The following is a 14,083-nucleotide window of genomic DNA, read 5'->3' as shown; positions in this document are numbered from 1 at the left end:
GTTTTTATTCTCAATAATCACAATATTGTTTTGCTTTATGAAAATTCATCTGTTTATTCTTATACTTGATGTTACTTTTGAGAAAAATGTTAAAAAGCAAGATGTATTTTAATCTGTTTTCTCAAATGCCTTTCTCGTTATCTTTAAAAATTTTCTCTTAAAAACATACAATTAATTTGATTGTGTGCACCCATATGTACAGCGTATGAAAGTTGTGGAGCAGTTGATGAAAGAATGTGGCGCAATCTGGCTCAGTGCATAGCTGCCATCCTGCTTTAAAAGCCTGCCTTGCAGTCAGACTTGGGCTAACAGCTGTGTTAACAGAATGCCATGCAGTTTCTCTAGTTTGAGATGGAATTAACTGTTATTTATAGGGAATAATTAATGTAACATTTTATATGGGTAAACACATTTTCAACCCTTGAGAATCTGTTAAGATTTTTTTTTTAAGGATGGAAGATGAGGAATACTCTCAGCTGCCAGCAGAAGCTTCTTGAGAACCAGTTTATGTCTGGGTGTAAAATCGTCCTGCAGACTGTAAAGACAGATCACCTCTAACGTGAAGACAAAGAATTAAAATTTAGAGAAGAAAAAGGACCTTTCTTTATAACTATACACATTTGGACACACCCATTAGGACAATCATAGAGTTCTGTTTAAAAGGGAAAATAATGACGTACACACATGCTTCTGTCTTTCCAATTTCTTACTTTAAAGGCAGAGTGGAAGGAGATTAGGAAGGGCATAAAAAAGGAAGAAGGGCTATATACACAACTTTGTCCTAGGAAAGACAGTGATGATTTGTCTGTGATAAAAGTATGGCCACTGATCAGCGTTGAGCTCCAAATGTTATACTTTGAATGCAGATACTAAACATTGAATTTGGGAGAATGGTTTGTTTTGATCCACCATCACATGTTTGCTGGCTAAATGCTTTGTCATCATAGATTTCATAATAAGACTTTGAGCTGCTTGTGTCACCTGGTGACTTCTGAATAAGGATCCTTTACAATAAGTAGATTACCAATGAGATAGTAGTGAATCGTAATATGAAAATAGTTTTCCTGATGTCATCAGAAGCTGCACCCGAAATAATAGTCTCTGAACAGTTTTCTCATTTATCTGAACATGGAAGAGCTCACCTCCACTTGAAACTTTTCTCCAAAACAACAGGACAAAACAGGGGTGGTCTGCTGATGTGCAAGTTTTGAACCATGGAAACGCTATTGCATTTTCAAAAGTAAAGATATATTTTAAGTAACCATATCATTAATTCAGTTTGTTTAAACACCTACTGTGTAGGTGTCTCTGGTACTGTTTTAAGAAAACAGCTAGTGGCCATGTGCTCCTCTTTCATTGTGCTATGTAGTCATGGACAGAGCATGCAGTATCAAATAAGGCTCTTCATTTTCTTCAGCAGAGCACATGGAAGCAGCACTGCCAGACATCTTCATCAAACAATGAAATTCACAGGACAATCACTTTCATATCTGTTACTTTAGACATATAGGTACATTGAGATTTGGTGACAATTTCCCTCTTAAATCCTGATAGGACTTTGTGAAACATAGTGCCAGGTTTCTGGGTTTCTGGGTGATTTAGTAGTGTGCTTCCCACTTCATAATACTGAGGAGAGGCAGGTTCTATATTCTGAAGAAGGGGAAGGGCTCCAATTTAGCTATATCCCAGGATTCAAGAGTGATGACACATTGCTAAGACAGGGAGAGACCACACTGTGTCCATTACCTTACCATGCACTGAAGAGTGCTGTGTCTATCACCCTTTCATGCACTAGAGATGAAATGTGTTGAGGTCTGAGACTCAATTCATATGCCAAATATGTTGCCTTCATTTTAGGCTGTATTGTCATGTTAGTGTCTATGGGAAATCCACATTTTTACAAATAATCATCTGTAATTTAGTGTTGAAAAAACAAAACAAAACAAACAAACAAACAAAAAACAATCCTCTACCTCCAGGGGTGAGGGATTTAGAAAGCTGTCATGGTCGCACATTGAGACCTGAAGTGGATGGAGCAGTGTTATGAGGAATGGCCACTGTAGTAAGTGTGTGGGTGAGGAGTTGCATCCCTACTGTCAACTCTGTATCTAGATGGTTGTAATTTGAGTCCTTTAGTACTCTTCCGAGTGCACCTTTTTCACGTGGCCACCATCATCAATGAGGCCTGTGCTAAACATCTTAGTTAGGGTTTCTACTGCTGTGATAAAATACCCTAACCAAAATCACTTGGGGAGGATTGAGCATTCCATTGCTGAGGAAAGTAAGGACAGAAACTCAAGGCAGTAACCCAGAGGCAGCCTTGGAGTAGAAGCCATGGAGGAATGCTTCTTACGGGCTTGTTCCTAATGGTGTCTTCAGCCTGTTTTCTTATAGCATCCAAGAGCACATTCCCAGGGGTGGCACACTGTGAGCTGAGCCCTCCCATATCAAACATTAGTCAAGACATACCCCACAGATTTGCCGACAGGCCAGTCTTAGGGAGACAGTCTCACTTAAAATTTCTTCCTAGATATGTCTATGTTTGTGTCTCAAGTAGGCAAAAATCAATCAGCACACTATGGATGGATGAAGGTAGAAACATTTATCTTCCCCCATGACTTTTGTCAGATTAGTTGTGTCCATCACACTGCTTGCTTTCTGTCCCCCTTTTCCCTCAATAAAAGTCAGACAGAATTACCACCAATGAGAGATGGGGGAGAAAAGGAGGACTTTGAAAGAACTAAATTATAGACAGACAAAACAGGAAGTTAAATGTGTGGTTTAGTGTAAATAGTGTTTTAAATTCATAGGATTCATATATTAGTTTCAGCTAGTGTCACCAATAAGCCCCATTGAATGGCCTTGAAGAACTGGTTTATTATTTTACCAACAAATTCTAGGAGATAATTTTAGTGACTTAAGTAAAGAAGGCAGGCTGGCCAAATAGTATCACATAGGAACTCAAGGACAAAGGGAAAATCTGGGTAGAGAAACCTCTTTTTAGACTTACAGTGTCCATCTTGTTGTCCCTGGTTTGGTGATCAGGGCATGGGTTAATGAAGACAAGGATTAGGGTAATGTCAAGAGGAACCAGAGGGAAGTGTAACCTGAACCTGGAAACTTTGGATGTATATTATAATCACAAGTACATTTCTATAGCATTTACCTGGCAATATATAGATTATCTTTCTTTTATTTTCTCACTTAAACACTAGCAATTTAGAACATACACTAATGTCATTGAAACTTAAATAATTTTCTTAAGCTCAGATAGTTAATATTGATCAGAACCAGAGCCCAGATCTTGGGTCTTTCTCCACCCAGGCCTTGCTATAAGTGATAGTGATATACCACAAATTTGAAATAAGGGGCAGCTCTCATCATAGGACTGGCTTTCAGTAGACCATTGCAATAAGAATAATACAAACTTTCTTCTCTTTTTTCTACAGTGAGACTTTATGACAGTATATCTGAAGAGGGCTTCCATTACTTGGTGTTTGACTTGTAAGTACTTGCTTTATGTTCATTTATTTTTGCCATATAATTGAAAGCTATTTTAATTCCAACATGATTTTTTCTCATTAAATAGTCCACAGTAAGGACTACAACAATATTTTAAGTGTTTTCAAGTGATTTTCTGCTGTAATATTTTAAAAATGAGAGTCAGTTATACAGTAGTGTGTTGTTCACATTTGAAAGTATGTTCTACTTTGCACTATCCATGGCAATGTTTTACAAAAATGGGTGACTTGTGCAAACTTTTCTATTGAATTGTCTAAGAGCTTCTAAAATGTATCTTTTATAAAAAGAAGAATGCAGACAAATAATCCTGGTATTCAAGGTTCATTTAAGTTAATCAGAATTTAAATCAAGGCTCTCCCAATAGGAGTGAAGGGGGAAATATGGATTCCTGGAAGTCATATAGCAAAACCGTTCTCAGGTGTGACCGGCAGGAGCTGAATATGGAAACACTTACTTGAAATCATTTTGATACTAATTATTTAAGAAATTAAAAAATAGCTGTATCATTTTGACATTAATTTGACTTGTGGGAACAAATCCATAGAAATTATATCCTGAATCAGAAATAATCACACAGCCACAAAACACATTTCATACTAGTCTCTTAGTAATAGGTTTAATTAAATCAGATTTTAGTGATACAAAATTGTTTTTCTGTTTGGTTTCTGTAATGTTTGAGTTTGTCTTCATCTTAAGCTCTATGTGTCCTCCAAAACTGACTATTATTTTCAGTTATCAGACTGATTTCCAAAGGAAGCAAAAGGGGACAGTGATGCTGTTGCAAGTATTTTATCCATTGAGCAAAGCTTCCCCATGATGAGAATTCCCCTGGATCTTAGGATATAGGCTAGCACAAAGGCACAGTAACTATTATGATAAAAAGGGAATACTTGAGCATGGGTAGACAGCCATGTACATTCATCTGCCATACTGTGATCTGTGCATATCTGGGAAAACAGTGGCCAAACCTGCTTAGACATAGGTCTAGAATGCAGGCTTGTCCCTAAAGGCACAGCCCATCCTTGGTGTCCTCATGCTGCCCATGACATCTTTTACTCAATGCCTCTTTTCAGAGCTTTCACTCTTCTTACGCTTTCAGTTCTTCATTCTGGCTTCCTGCTTTCTCATGGACCTAACGCCCTTCTTTATGGTTTTCTTTCTGTACTTTCTTTAGTCATTCTTTTGTTTGTTGGATTTTTATGAGGTGTAGATATGTAGATTTTGCTCTCTGTGCCTCCCGAGGGTTGGGAGTGATACAGTGATGCATCAGAACACCCTCCTTTCAGTATTCCTTGAGGACATCATGCTAGCAAGAAATTCTCAGTTTTCATTTTCTCTTTTCAATTTCTCCTTTGCTTGTGTGATTGTTGTCCATCCTCCCTCCTTCCCTCCCTCCCCCTCTTTCTCTTCCATGCTGTGAATTAAGTGTAGTACCGCATATGTGCTAGACAAACACACTCCACCCCCAGCCATGTTTCTTCCATGATGTGCCACTTCCTACTCTGTACATTAGTAAGGAGAAGTTCCATCATTCCAATAATTGTTTCCCACAAGGCAGTGTGTTATTTCTCCCTAGTTGCTTTCAAGATTTTACTTTTATCTTGTATTTCAGAAATTTGACTGTGTTGTGTTTAGGCATGTATTTCTTAGTTTTTCTTATTTGTGATTAGTTTTGTCTTTTGAAAAATGTAGGTTTGTGTATGCCAGTTTTGCACATTTTTAGACATCTCTTTGAATACTTTTCAACCTCGCTTGCTTTCTCATTTGCTTTGAAGTAATGATGAAATAATCGTTGGATTTTGTTTCTGCTCTTATCCTCCCATTGTCCTGTCCCAGTTTTGTTTTCTTGAGTAATTTGTCTTGTTTTGTTGTTTTCCAGTTTGGTGTTGACTTTCTGCATCTTCCATCGGTTTTGCTTTTCTTTCTGTTGTGGAGCTTATCAATTTAGTCTTTAGAAATTGCAGTTATCCTGTATTTTAGTTCTATGATTTGTTGTTGGGTTTTCTTTATATTCTGTGTTTTCCTGCTCTTGTCTCAAGCATGTTCTTCTTGGGTCACTAATGTGCTTTTATTGGGCAGACTGAGAATCCCTGTCTTGTAATTGTAGTCTTGGTGTTGCTGTCTAGTGGTGCTTTGAGAATCAAATTGAGATTTTCTGATTGTTGATGTGATGAGATATTTGCAATTGTATTCTCATTTTGCACTATTTTTCCAAACTTTGTATTGAGTTCAGTCTATTTACTAGTCCTCCTCTAATATCACGTCAGCAGCAGTGGGAGGAAGTGTATGCAATGGTGGGCACCTACAGATCCCTGCTGAGTCTTCACTGATACCCATTGGGATAGTTCTTTGCTGTTGGGCAGGGATTGTGCCACAGTAGCATCAAAATGGGGCTGGGCTTTATTTAGTGGAAGAAATGCATCACTTTTCCTTTTTGTTTCCCCAGTATGAGATGTATTACTATTTCTTGATGACTTCATTATTAAATAAGCTTAGTTACAAGACATGACATAGAGATTTTCCTATACTCATCTATGTCCTGATATCTGTACTGTATATTTCATAGGCTTTCATATCAGTCCTTATGAAGGAGGTGATAAGAATCTATTATTTTCTCATAATTCATTTCCATAATTCAGAAAAAGAGTTGAAAAAAGGATATATAAAAACATTTCACATTAATACAAAATATAACTTACAGTTATATGTTGCCTTGAAAATTCTTTTTCCATTTCTATAATTTAGTTTATTGGGCAGAAACTTTTAGTTTCATAGTAGGGATGTTTGCCTACGTTGTCACTGCCTTAGGACCTGAGGATGAACACTTAAGTACAGGACAGAAAAGTTTAACACATGCTGAATCAGGCAAATCTGAACCTCTAAGTGCAGGTGTATTCTTTATTATTTAAAGTATGTGCTGTGAATAATCACTAGCTACCATGAAATGGTTTTGTCAGTAAATAAGATTAAATGAGTCTAGATACAGTCTAGTACTTCCTAGAAAGAAAACATAACCAAATATAAATAGGAAATAGCTTCAGACTATGTGATTATTCTAGAAATCAACAAAGAAGGAAAAAGGAACATCTTCAGAAGAGTATACATTTTCAATATAGGATAAAAGAATGACTTCAAAGATATCAGTGAAATATAGTGGGGAAATTTGAGCACACATAGTCACTTGCAGGATAAAATAAATTATTGAATTCCCATTGAAGGAAGGTGTCTTCTGTTCCTTTATACCCTTTAATGCTGTTTTGACAGTATGGTTCTTGTGAATGCTTTCTTTAGAATGACAGTCACCAGACTCTAAGAGAAAGTTCTGGGTTTATAGTTTTTTTTTTTTTTAAATGAAAGATTTCACATTATGAAATAGAAGGGTTAGAAGGAGTTCTATGAGGAGAAAAGACTTTTTTATCCCCCCCCCCAGCTATTTTAAGTCTGCAAAGCATTGGTAGTCTCTTTTATGTATAGACTAGGGTATCAGTGAGAATACCCTCCTGAACCTGAAAGCTTGTATATCTTCACAGCTCTGTTGATCTTCCCTGAGTTTCTAAAATCATCCTTCTTCATGATGGTTACCCCTATACAACCATGATGTTCCAGGATCATGCTAGCAACTCTGAAAGCAAAAAGGGCCAAAGTTATAGACATGGATTTATCTGACAGCTAAAGAAAGAAAAGAAAGCAAAGAAATGGATCTAGAAGGGAGTCCCAAAGAGAAAGGCTTGCAGGCAGCGATGTTGGCTTTTGAGAGAGAATTTCTGTTTCTATACCCAGTGAGAAACAAGGCATATAATTAAATGTAGTTAAGAAACAAGAATTCCTGTGGGATACTGATCAGTTGCTGCCAAAATTAAACAAACAAAGCAAAAGGATTCCTAAAGAGAGGGTATGCCTTGAATGCCTCTTTTGATCCACTTTTTGAGGCCACTTGACTACCTGATTATTAAAATAATAAATTAGTAATTAATTGATTTGTTGGAGTCTTGTAAATGGCACAACAGAAGACAGTTGAAGAATTTAAAAAAGCAAAATGAATTTTGTGAAGATGTACATTACATGCTCAGAGATGAATAATTCAAAGTATAAACTGTTCTTCCAAAATAGGCTGATTCGGCATCTCAACACTATAAAATACAGTTTGGTTTATTCAACATGTTAAGAAAATGCTCATTTTTTAAGAAGTCACAACAGAGGGACAAAACATTTCTTGGGGCAGCAAATTATAGACAGCTGCATGTCAGAGTGGGAGTTAATAGCAAACAAATGACAGTCCACTAGTAAGGTATGTTAAGTAGATTCTTCACATGTATACTTAAGTTGATGAAACTTAAGGAGCAACCCTTGTGTTACTGGAAGAGACATCAAGAAGGACAACTTCACAAATTTATGCCCTACTCTTGGGAAGTCAGAGGCATTTCTTCTCAGTTGCCTTCAATTCAACTGAATTGAAAGTATTTATAATACAGTTAAAATGTTATTTGGTCCACAGGTTTTATGGTCGTGTAGGAACAATGACTACTTTTCTCACTTAGCAGCTTACAGAGCATCTTCACATAATCTAAGAGATAGTTCTTAGGGAAGAGGTTTCCATGTCAGTACCAGCTTGATCCCTCCAGATCTTGTATCTGAAGTGTGTGGTGTTTTCAGCAGTACAGTCTTAATTTCAAGTTCACCAGAAGCTTCTTTTTTGGCACAATTACATAAATGGTCAAAATATAGAGAACAAATGAATGCTGATCAAGCTCCAATTGATAACATCTATAACCAACCCTTATACCTAAAACTCAGTAAAACTGTGAAAAGGTGTAGAAAGGTTGTAAGAACCCAAGGACCATCTGCTAGATAGTATCTTCTAGACATGGTAGAGAGGCTGTACCTATGAAATCTCAGCAGCATTGTTGCCTAAACAATGCCTGCATAATGCTGACACCAATTGACATGCTAAAGTGAATGAGGGATGTTTCACTAGGTCTAGTGCTAGCTAGATGAAGAGCTATAGGCAATGAATTGCATTTAGGGAGAAGAACAATTAGCTTTCTTTAGGGACAAGTTACCAGATAGGTTATCAGATTCCAAATGGTCAGCCTAAAAACATCTAAATATGAATAACATTAAATGGACTTAGAAGGTTGTGTGTACATGTATAAATACATATGTATATGTAGCGGTAATCACTAGCGAAGAGGTCATGAATGTAAGACGGAGTATGGGAATACAGGGGAAATAGGAGAGGGGAAGGGAGGGATAAAAATGATGTACATACCATATACATATATGAAAATCTCAAAGAAAGTAAAATTTTAAATTAGAAAATGTTATGACAGAGTGACATGTGTTGGGTATCATATTTTGCTCTTCTTCCTATGAGACATATGTGCATCAAGAACTGCCAGAAGACACATGTGTTGTATGTACACTGAAGCACTGTGTATGTATATATTGGAATACATATTTGTCAGAGCACTGTAAGCCATAGGTAAATGTGTAAGAGAATAACACTATTGGCATTCTTCTTAAGAAACTAAGTGTAGGTTTATGAAAAAGAGTCAATAATTAAAACTTCAATTTTCATTCTCAGAGATGCCCACGGCTAACCATTTAGCACTGCCATTCCACTAAACCCCTTCTTTTTTATATAACATGTGGTCGTGAGATTCACGAGATTAAGACATCACTCAAGTTTTCTTTTTTTAACTTTTGTTTTAGGATGGTGCAAAGCTAGTTTCATTATTTAAGGCTTGTAGTCCAATTAATGGGAACTTCTGGTATAATTTATAAATATAAGAACATTTCTTAAGTGTTCAGACTATTAGAGGAAAATACTGTTATTACAGCTAATGTGCAAGAGGTCACGTCCCCAAAGCAAAAACACCTCTTGGAAGGAACATGAAGTCCTCTTTAGTTCTGATTTAAAGTGTTTCTATTGGTGTACTCAGATAAAGAATTTTCTTCAATATGTAATGGCAGCTTGTTAAATGTCTTAGCCTTCCCCGGACATCTATAATTAAAGCTCCATTTTCAAAATTTCAAAAAGGAAAATTTAAGAGGCTGTGATATATTGCTTCTGTCTTTCTCATTTTATTTATTTATTTATTTATTTATTTATTTTACCATAAAAATGTGTTGTTCCTATTAGGGAAATGTGTATTCTTTCATTCTTAATAATAAAAATAATTTTTGAGTCACCCTCCATGAGCTATGGAACAGATACTTTTATTGGTGATATCAGAAATAAAAAGATTAGTTAAGTATCGTATTTTTCAGGCTGTGCATATGGAGTTCTGAAAGCAACTAGGTGACTTTTAATAACCCAAAGCAAAGGCTTAATGAATATCTGGGAGCAAGAGCTGCCATTCATCCATCCATCATTGTTAGGAAACAATGGAAGGGGCTGACATTCATGTGACACGGAGATGAACGCATTCATGTCCTCGGCAATATTTCTTCATTCAACAAACATGTTCTGAGCATCTCTAATGCAAAGCCTTGCACTTAAGTGACTGAAGGGAAGGTGTGCACTGTTTTTAAAGGTACTTTACTGCAACCTCACCCTACTTATATATGCACTTTCAGGAGCTACACTGTTTTATCACATGACCATCGTGCTGAAATATTTACAAAGCACACAGAGACATTGGGTTAACGATCCCCGGCTCCATGTTGTTAGATATTCAGGGTGAGGATGGGGCATTTCTTGTTACATTTTACTGAATGTGAACACATTTTTTTTAATATCCACTCTGACAGTTTTTATTTTAATAGAATGCTCATTGGCGTGTAAATGGTTATTAGTTTGGATAGCTCAATAACTGCTTTCTGTTTGTGTCCTCTGTTCTTTGTTTCTGTGTCTGCCATGCTTTGCTTTTTTATCTTAATAGGACAATTTATGTGATTTTATTTTTTTTCTCCTTGGCATATCAATTATACTTTCTAAAATGGTGTTTTCAATGATTTCTTAAAGTTTGTAACTTTCAAATAAGATTATGTTACTTATGTCTCCCATGCTATGGATTCTTTAAAGCAGTAGTTCTCAGCCTTCCTAGAGCTGTGACCCTTTAATACAGTTCCTCACGTTGTGGTGATTCCACAACCATAAAGTTATTTTGTTGCTACTTCATAACTGTAACTTGCTGTTGTTGTGTAAAATACCTGTGCTTTCTGATGACTTGGGGGTTGTGACCCACAGGTTGAGAACCAGTGGTTTAAAGTCTAACCAATTTCTCATCTTCACTTACAGTATGAAAAGCAGATGTTGTGTCGTGTTTCCAGTGATGTAGCCCTGCCTCCTTCTTTCTTTCTTTATTTTTTTCAGTGCGTTGCCACTCCACATTTTCCCATGTGTGCACACACGGACAAATTCTTTCTATGGAGTGAAGCTATACTTCTTATCCTTCCTTATTCCTTCTCTGGTGGCTCTGTTTCTTTCTGCATGCCTGGCTATGTTTCAGGCTGTTACCATTGTCTTTCTCTCTGAAGAATTGTGCTCAACAGTTCCTTGTGCCCTACTGCATCACCCCCATCCCCCTACTCATGCGCGTGCGTGTACACACACACACACACACACACACACACACACACACGCACACACGCAAGCACGCACACACGCACGCATGCATGCATGCAAACTATCTCTCTCGTGCGCACACACACACATGCACGCACGCACACATGCAAACTCTCTCTCTCTCTCTCTCTCTCTCTCTCTCTCTCTCACACACACACACAACACCTGCCCCACTTTTCATCTGTCCTAGAAAGACTTATTTTTTAATCACTTTTGAAGGGAAACCTAGCAGAGTATAGAACTCTAGCACTTCATGTTTACACTTTTAATTTCTTTCTTGCATTCTCACTGGCTTTGTTTAGACATTAGAGAACTTCTTAACCTCTGTGCCTGTCAGCCAAGGTACCCACCAGAGTGGAGATGGGGAGGGATTCCTTCCCTCTCATTTATTTTTGTGAGCCACCATGTTTGACAAGTTGTTTTGGGAACTCCTCAGTCCTTGTTGCTTCAAACATTGCTGTGTTCTTTTCTCTTCTGCTTTCTCTGTGTCTGGGCATTGTACATTTCATGGCTTTTCTGTCTGACTTTCTCTGCTGTTTTTCCCTCTTTGGATTTTGTGAACCACAGTTGTCTTATCCCCAAATTCCATGATTCCCAGCTGTGCCCAGTGTCCCAAGGAGCCTCTGTGGGATGCTCCTCATGGTGTCATCTCAAGTCCTTTGATCACTACCATTTCCTTTTTTGCATTGGACTTTGAACTCTGTTTATAACACTCATTGTTCTTTCATGGTGTTCATTTTCCATTAAACTTCCTTCCTTCCTTCTTTCTTTCTTTGTTTTTTTCTTTCTTTCTTTTTCAATTCCACATCTGATAATTCCAACACACCCAACCTGTCTGTGGTTCAGGCTTTTGCTTTAGTTTCCTATAATCATTTTTGAAAGGGATCTGTGCTAGGTTAAATGACCTGTAGCAAATAGGCCTGTAATGATGTCAAAGAGAAGTGTGGGAAAAGGAAGCATCTGTGGCCTATGATTATATCTCATTCTTGTGTCTGGCCTTTGAACCTACAGAACAGTGAGCTAAATAAATGCCCTTCTAAAGTTACTCAAAATTCAGCTGTTATAAAAATGAAAAGAACAGACTAAAGTTACTCAAAATTCAACTGTAATAAAAATGAAAAGAACAGACTGGGGACAGGTTAAACTCATCAAAGTTAGAAAGATTCTAAAGATTAACTTTCCAGTGAGTTTTTAATCTACTAATATTTTCTACTATGAGCCTTACCAATTCATCAAAATTTATGATATCCTAACTCACACTGGATTTGAGAAGGTATCTGCCGTCAACTTCTGCTCTGGTAAACTATGATGTGCTACAGCTACTTTCCTTACTTTCCATACAGAGAACATGGGTTTACACTGTAATTTCACTGTTTTAGTGTGTCTACAAAGAGTTTTTCATCTCCCAGTTGTTTAGCTCTTTGCTTGCTATTGCAAAGTAATAGTGGCTGAGAGAGTAGAAGTTTTCACAGTGTTGTAATTAGTTAAATCTATTTTATAGTTCCTTCAAAACTTATACATTGTTTTGATTTGAAAAACATGAAAAGCATAGTTATTTATTAGTTAGAGGTATGAAATAAAAACCAGGAGTGTGAATTTAACAGCAAAGCTTAGGATATAAAAGACAGTGTATGGTTCTCATACACTGAAAGTAGCTAGTACTGATAAAATGGGTACTTTTTGTATCTCTAGGCTAATGGAAACTAATCATAGTCGAAAACACATCCACACTGAAATTTGATGCCTGGATTCAATAAAGAGGTTTACTCCTTCTTTAGTTCAGACAGATATTGAAAGCACACTGTTCTCAAAAAGTTAATTAAATATAAAATCATAGGTGGTTATTAAGTCCATCTTATTAAATAATTTCACTGCAGCTCCTCAATCCAAAGTTTCACCTTGAAACAGGCTAGCATTGGTAACATGGCTGTAATTGTCACTTTTGAGGACAGTGTCTGGGGACTGTCAGTGACATGCTGCTGTGTAGAGGATCTGGAAAAGTTATAGTTTCAAAGATGCCAGACTAAGTTTAGCAGACAGCTTTTTCAGTGTGGGATATTTTCTGCCATGTGCTCATCCATTTCATCTCCCAGCATGGACTCTGTGGCAGGAAGCCTGGCTCCCACCTGATCTCTGCTTACTTTTCACTTCTTGAGCCACTCAAACTTGGCAGCTTCAGCTCTTGGCTCATGATTAAGCCCCCGCTCCCTCCACCCCACCTCATACTTGGGTACTGTAGACATTCTCCACAAATAGATTTGCTATTATAATACATTCATTCAGTGAATACTGGTTGAGTGCTAATTGCATGTGAAACACTTTGCTAAATACTAGAGATAAAACCAGTGAATAACACACAACCTCTGCCTAAGAGGAGCTTCCATCTAACCAGAAGGGGAGGGGTAGGCTGTGGTGAACCCCAAGCAAGATGAATGCATAGGCAGCACCCAACAGCACAGATGCTAAGAAAAGCAGTATGCAGAAAGGACCAAATAAGTCTGGAAGATTCTGGAAATGGTTTGGTCTTGGCGGATAAACCATTAAGTTTGAAGGTAGAAGGAGAGAGATAAAAAATAAGACTTTAGAGACTAAAAGGAAAATGGGCAGCTATAAGCAGTTCCCAATGCTCCTGCCAGATTTATCTCTTCTTGCACTAAAATTCCATCCTGACTTGGGAAAAAAATGAGAGTAATAGTACATGTAGGAAAAATTTCTACCTTTCAGTGAGGCAAGGTATTGCCAATCTGATCCAAGTTTGTAGATTACAGAATCATCATGACAAGAGAATGAAGGCAAGCAGAACAATTGTTAGTAAGGTTATAGAAAATACATGTAATGGTTAATTGAAGCTAAAATTCTTTTCTTTCTCTTTAATTGAAAATAGATTTTTAAGCAATATATTTTGATTATAGTTTCCCCTCTCACTTTACACCTCCTTGTTCCTTCCTACCTTCTATCCCATCTGAATCTACCCCCATTCTGTCTCTTCTT

At 37.2% G+C, this 14,083-nt stretch overlaps 1 protein-coding gene across 16 annotated transcripts in view; it reads left to right on the top strand.

The window, feature by feature from the left end:
• The window catches only part of Camk2d (calcium/calmodulin dependent protein kinase II delta), a 243,671-nt gene that overhangs the window by 124,703 nt on the left and 104,885 nt on the right, over positions 1-14,083 (top strand). For all 16 annotated transcript variants that reach the window (XM_051185550.1, XM_051185545.1, XM_051185543.1 and 13 more), the window contains exon 4: positions 3,450-3,504. In XM_051185550.1, coding sequence (XP_051041507.1) covers positions 3,450-3,504 — 55 coding nt within the window. The remainder of the gene's footprint in view (positions 1-3,449; positions 3,505-14,083) is intronic.

Source organism: Phodopus roborovskii, unplaced genomic scaffold (assembly GCF_943737965.1).
Source record: "Phodopus roborovskii unplaced genomic scaffold, PHOROB, whole genome shotgun sequence".
NCBI lineage: Eukaryota > Metazoa > Chordata > Mammalia > Rodentia > Cricetidae > Phodopus > Phodopus roborovskii.
This window is presented reverse-complemented; position numbering and strand designations above follow the sequence as displayed.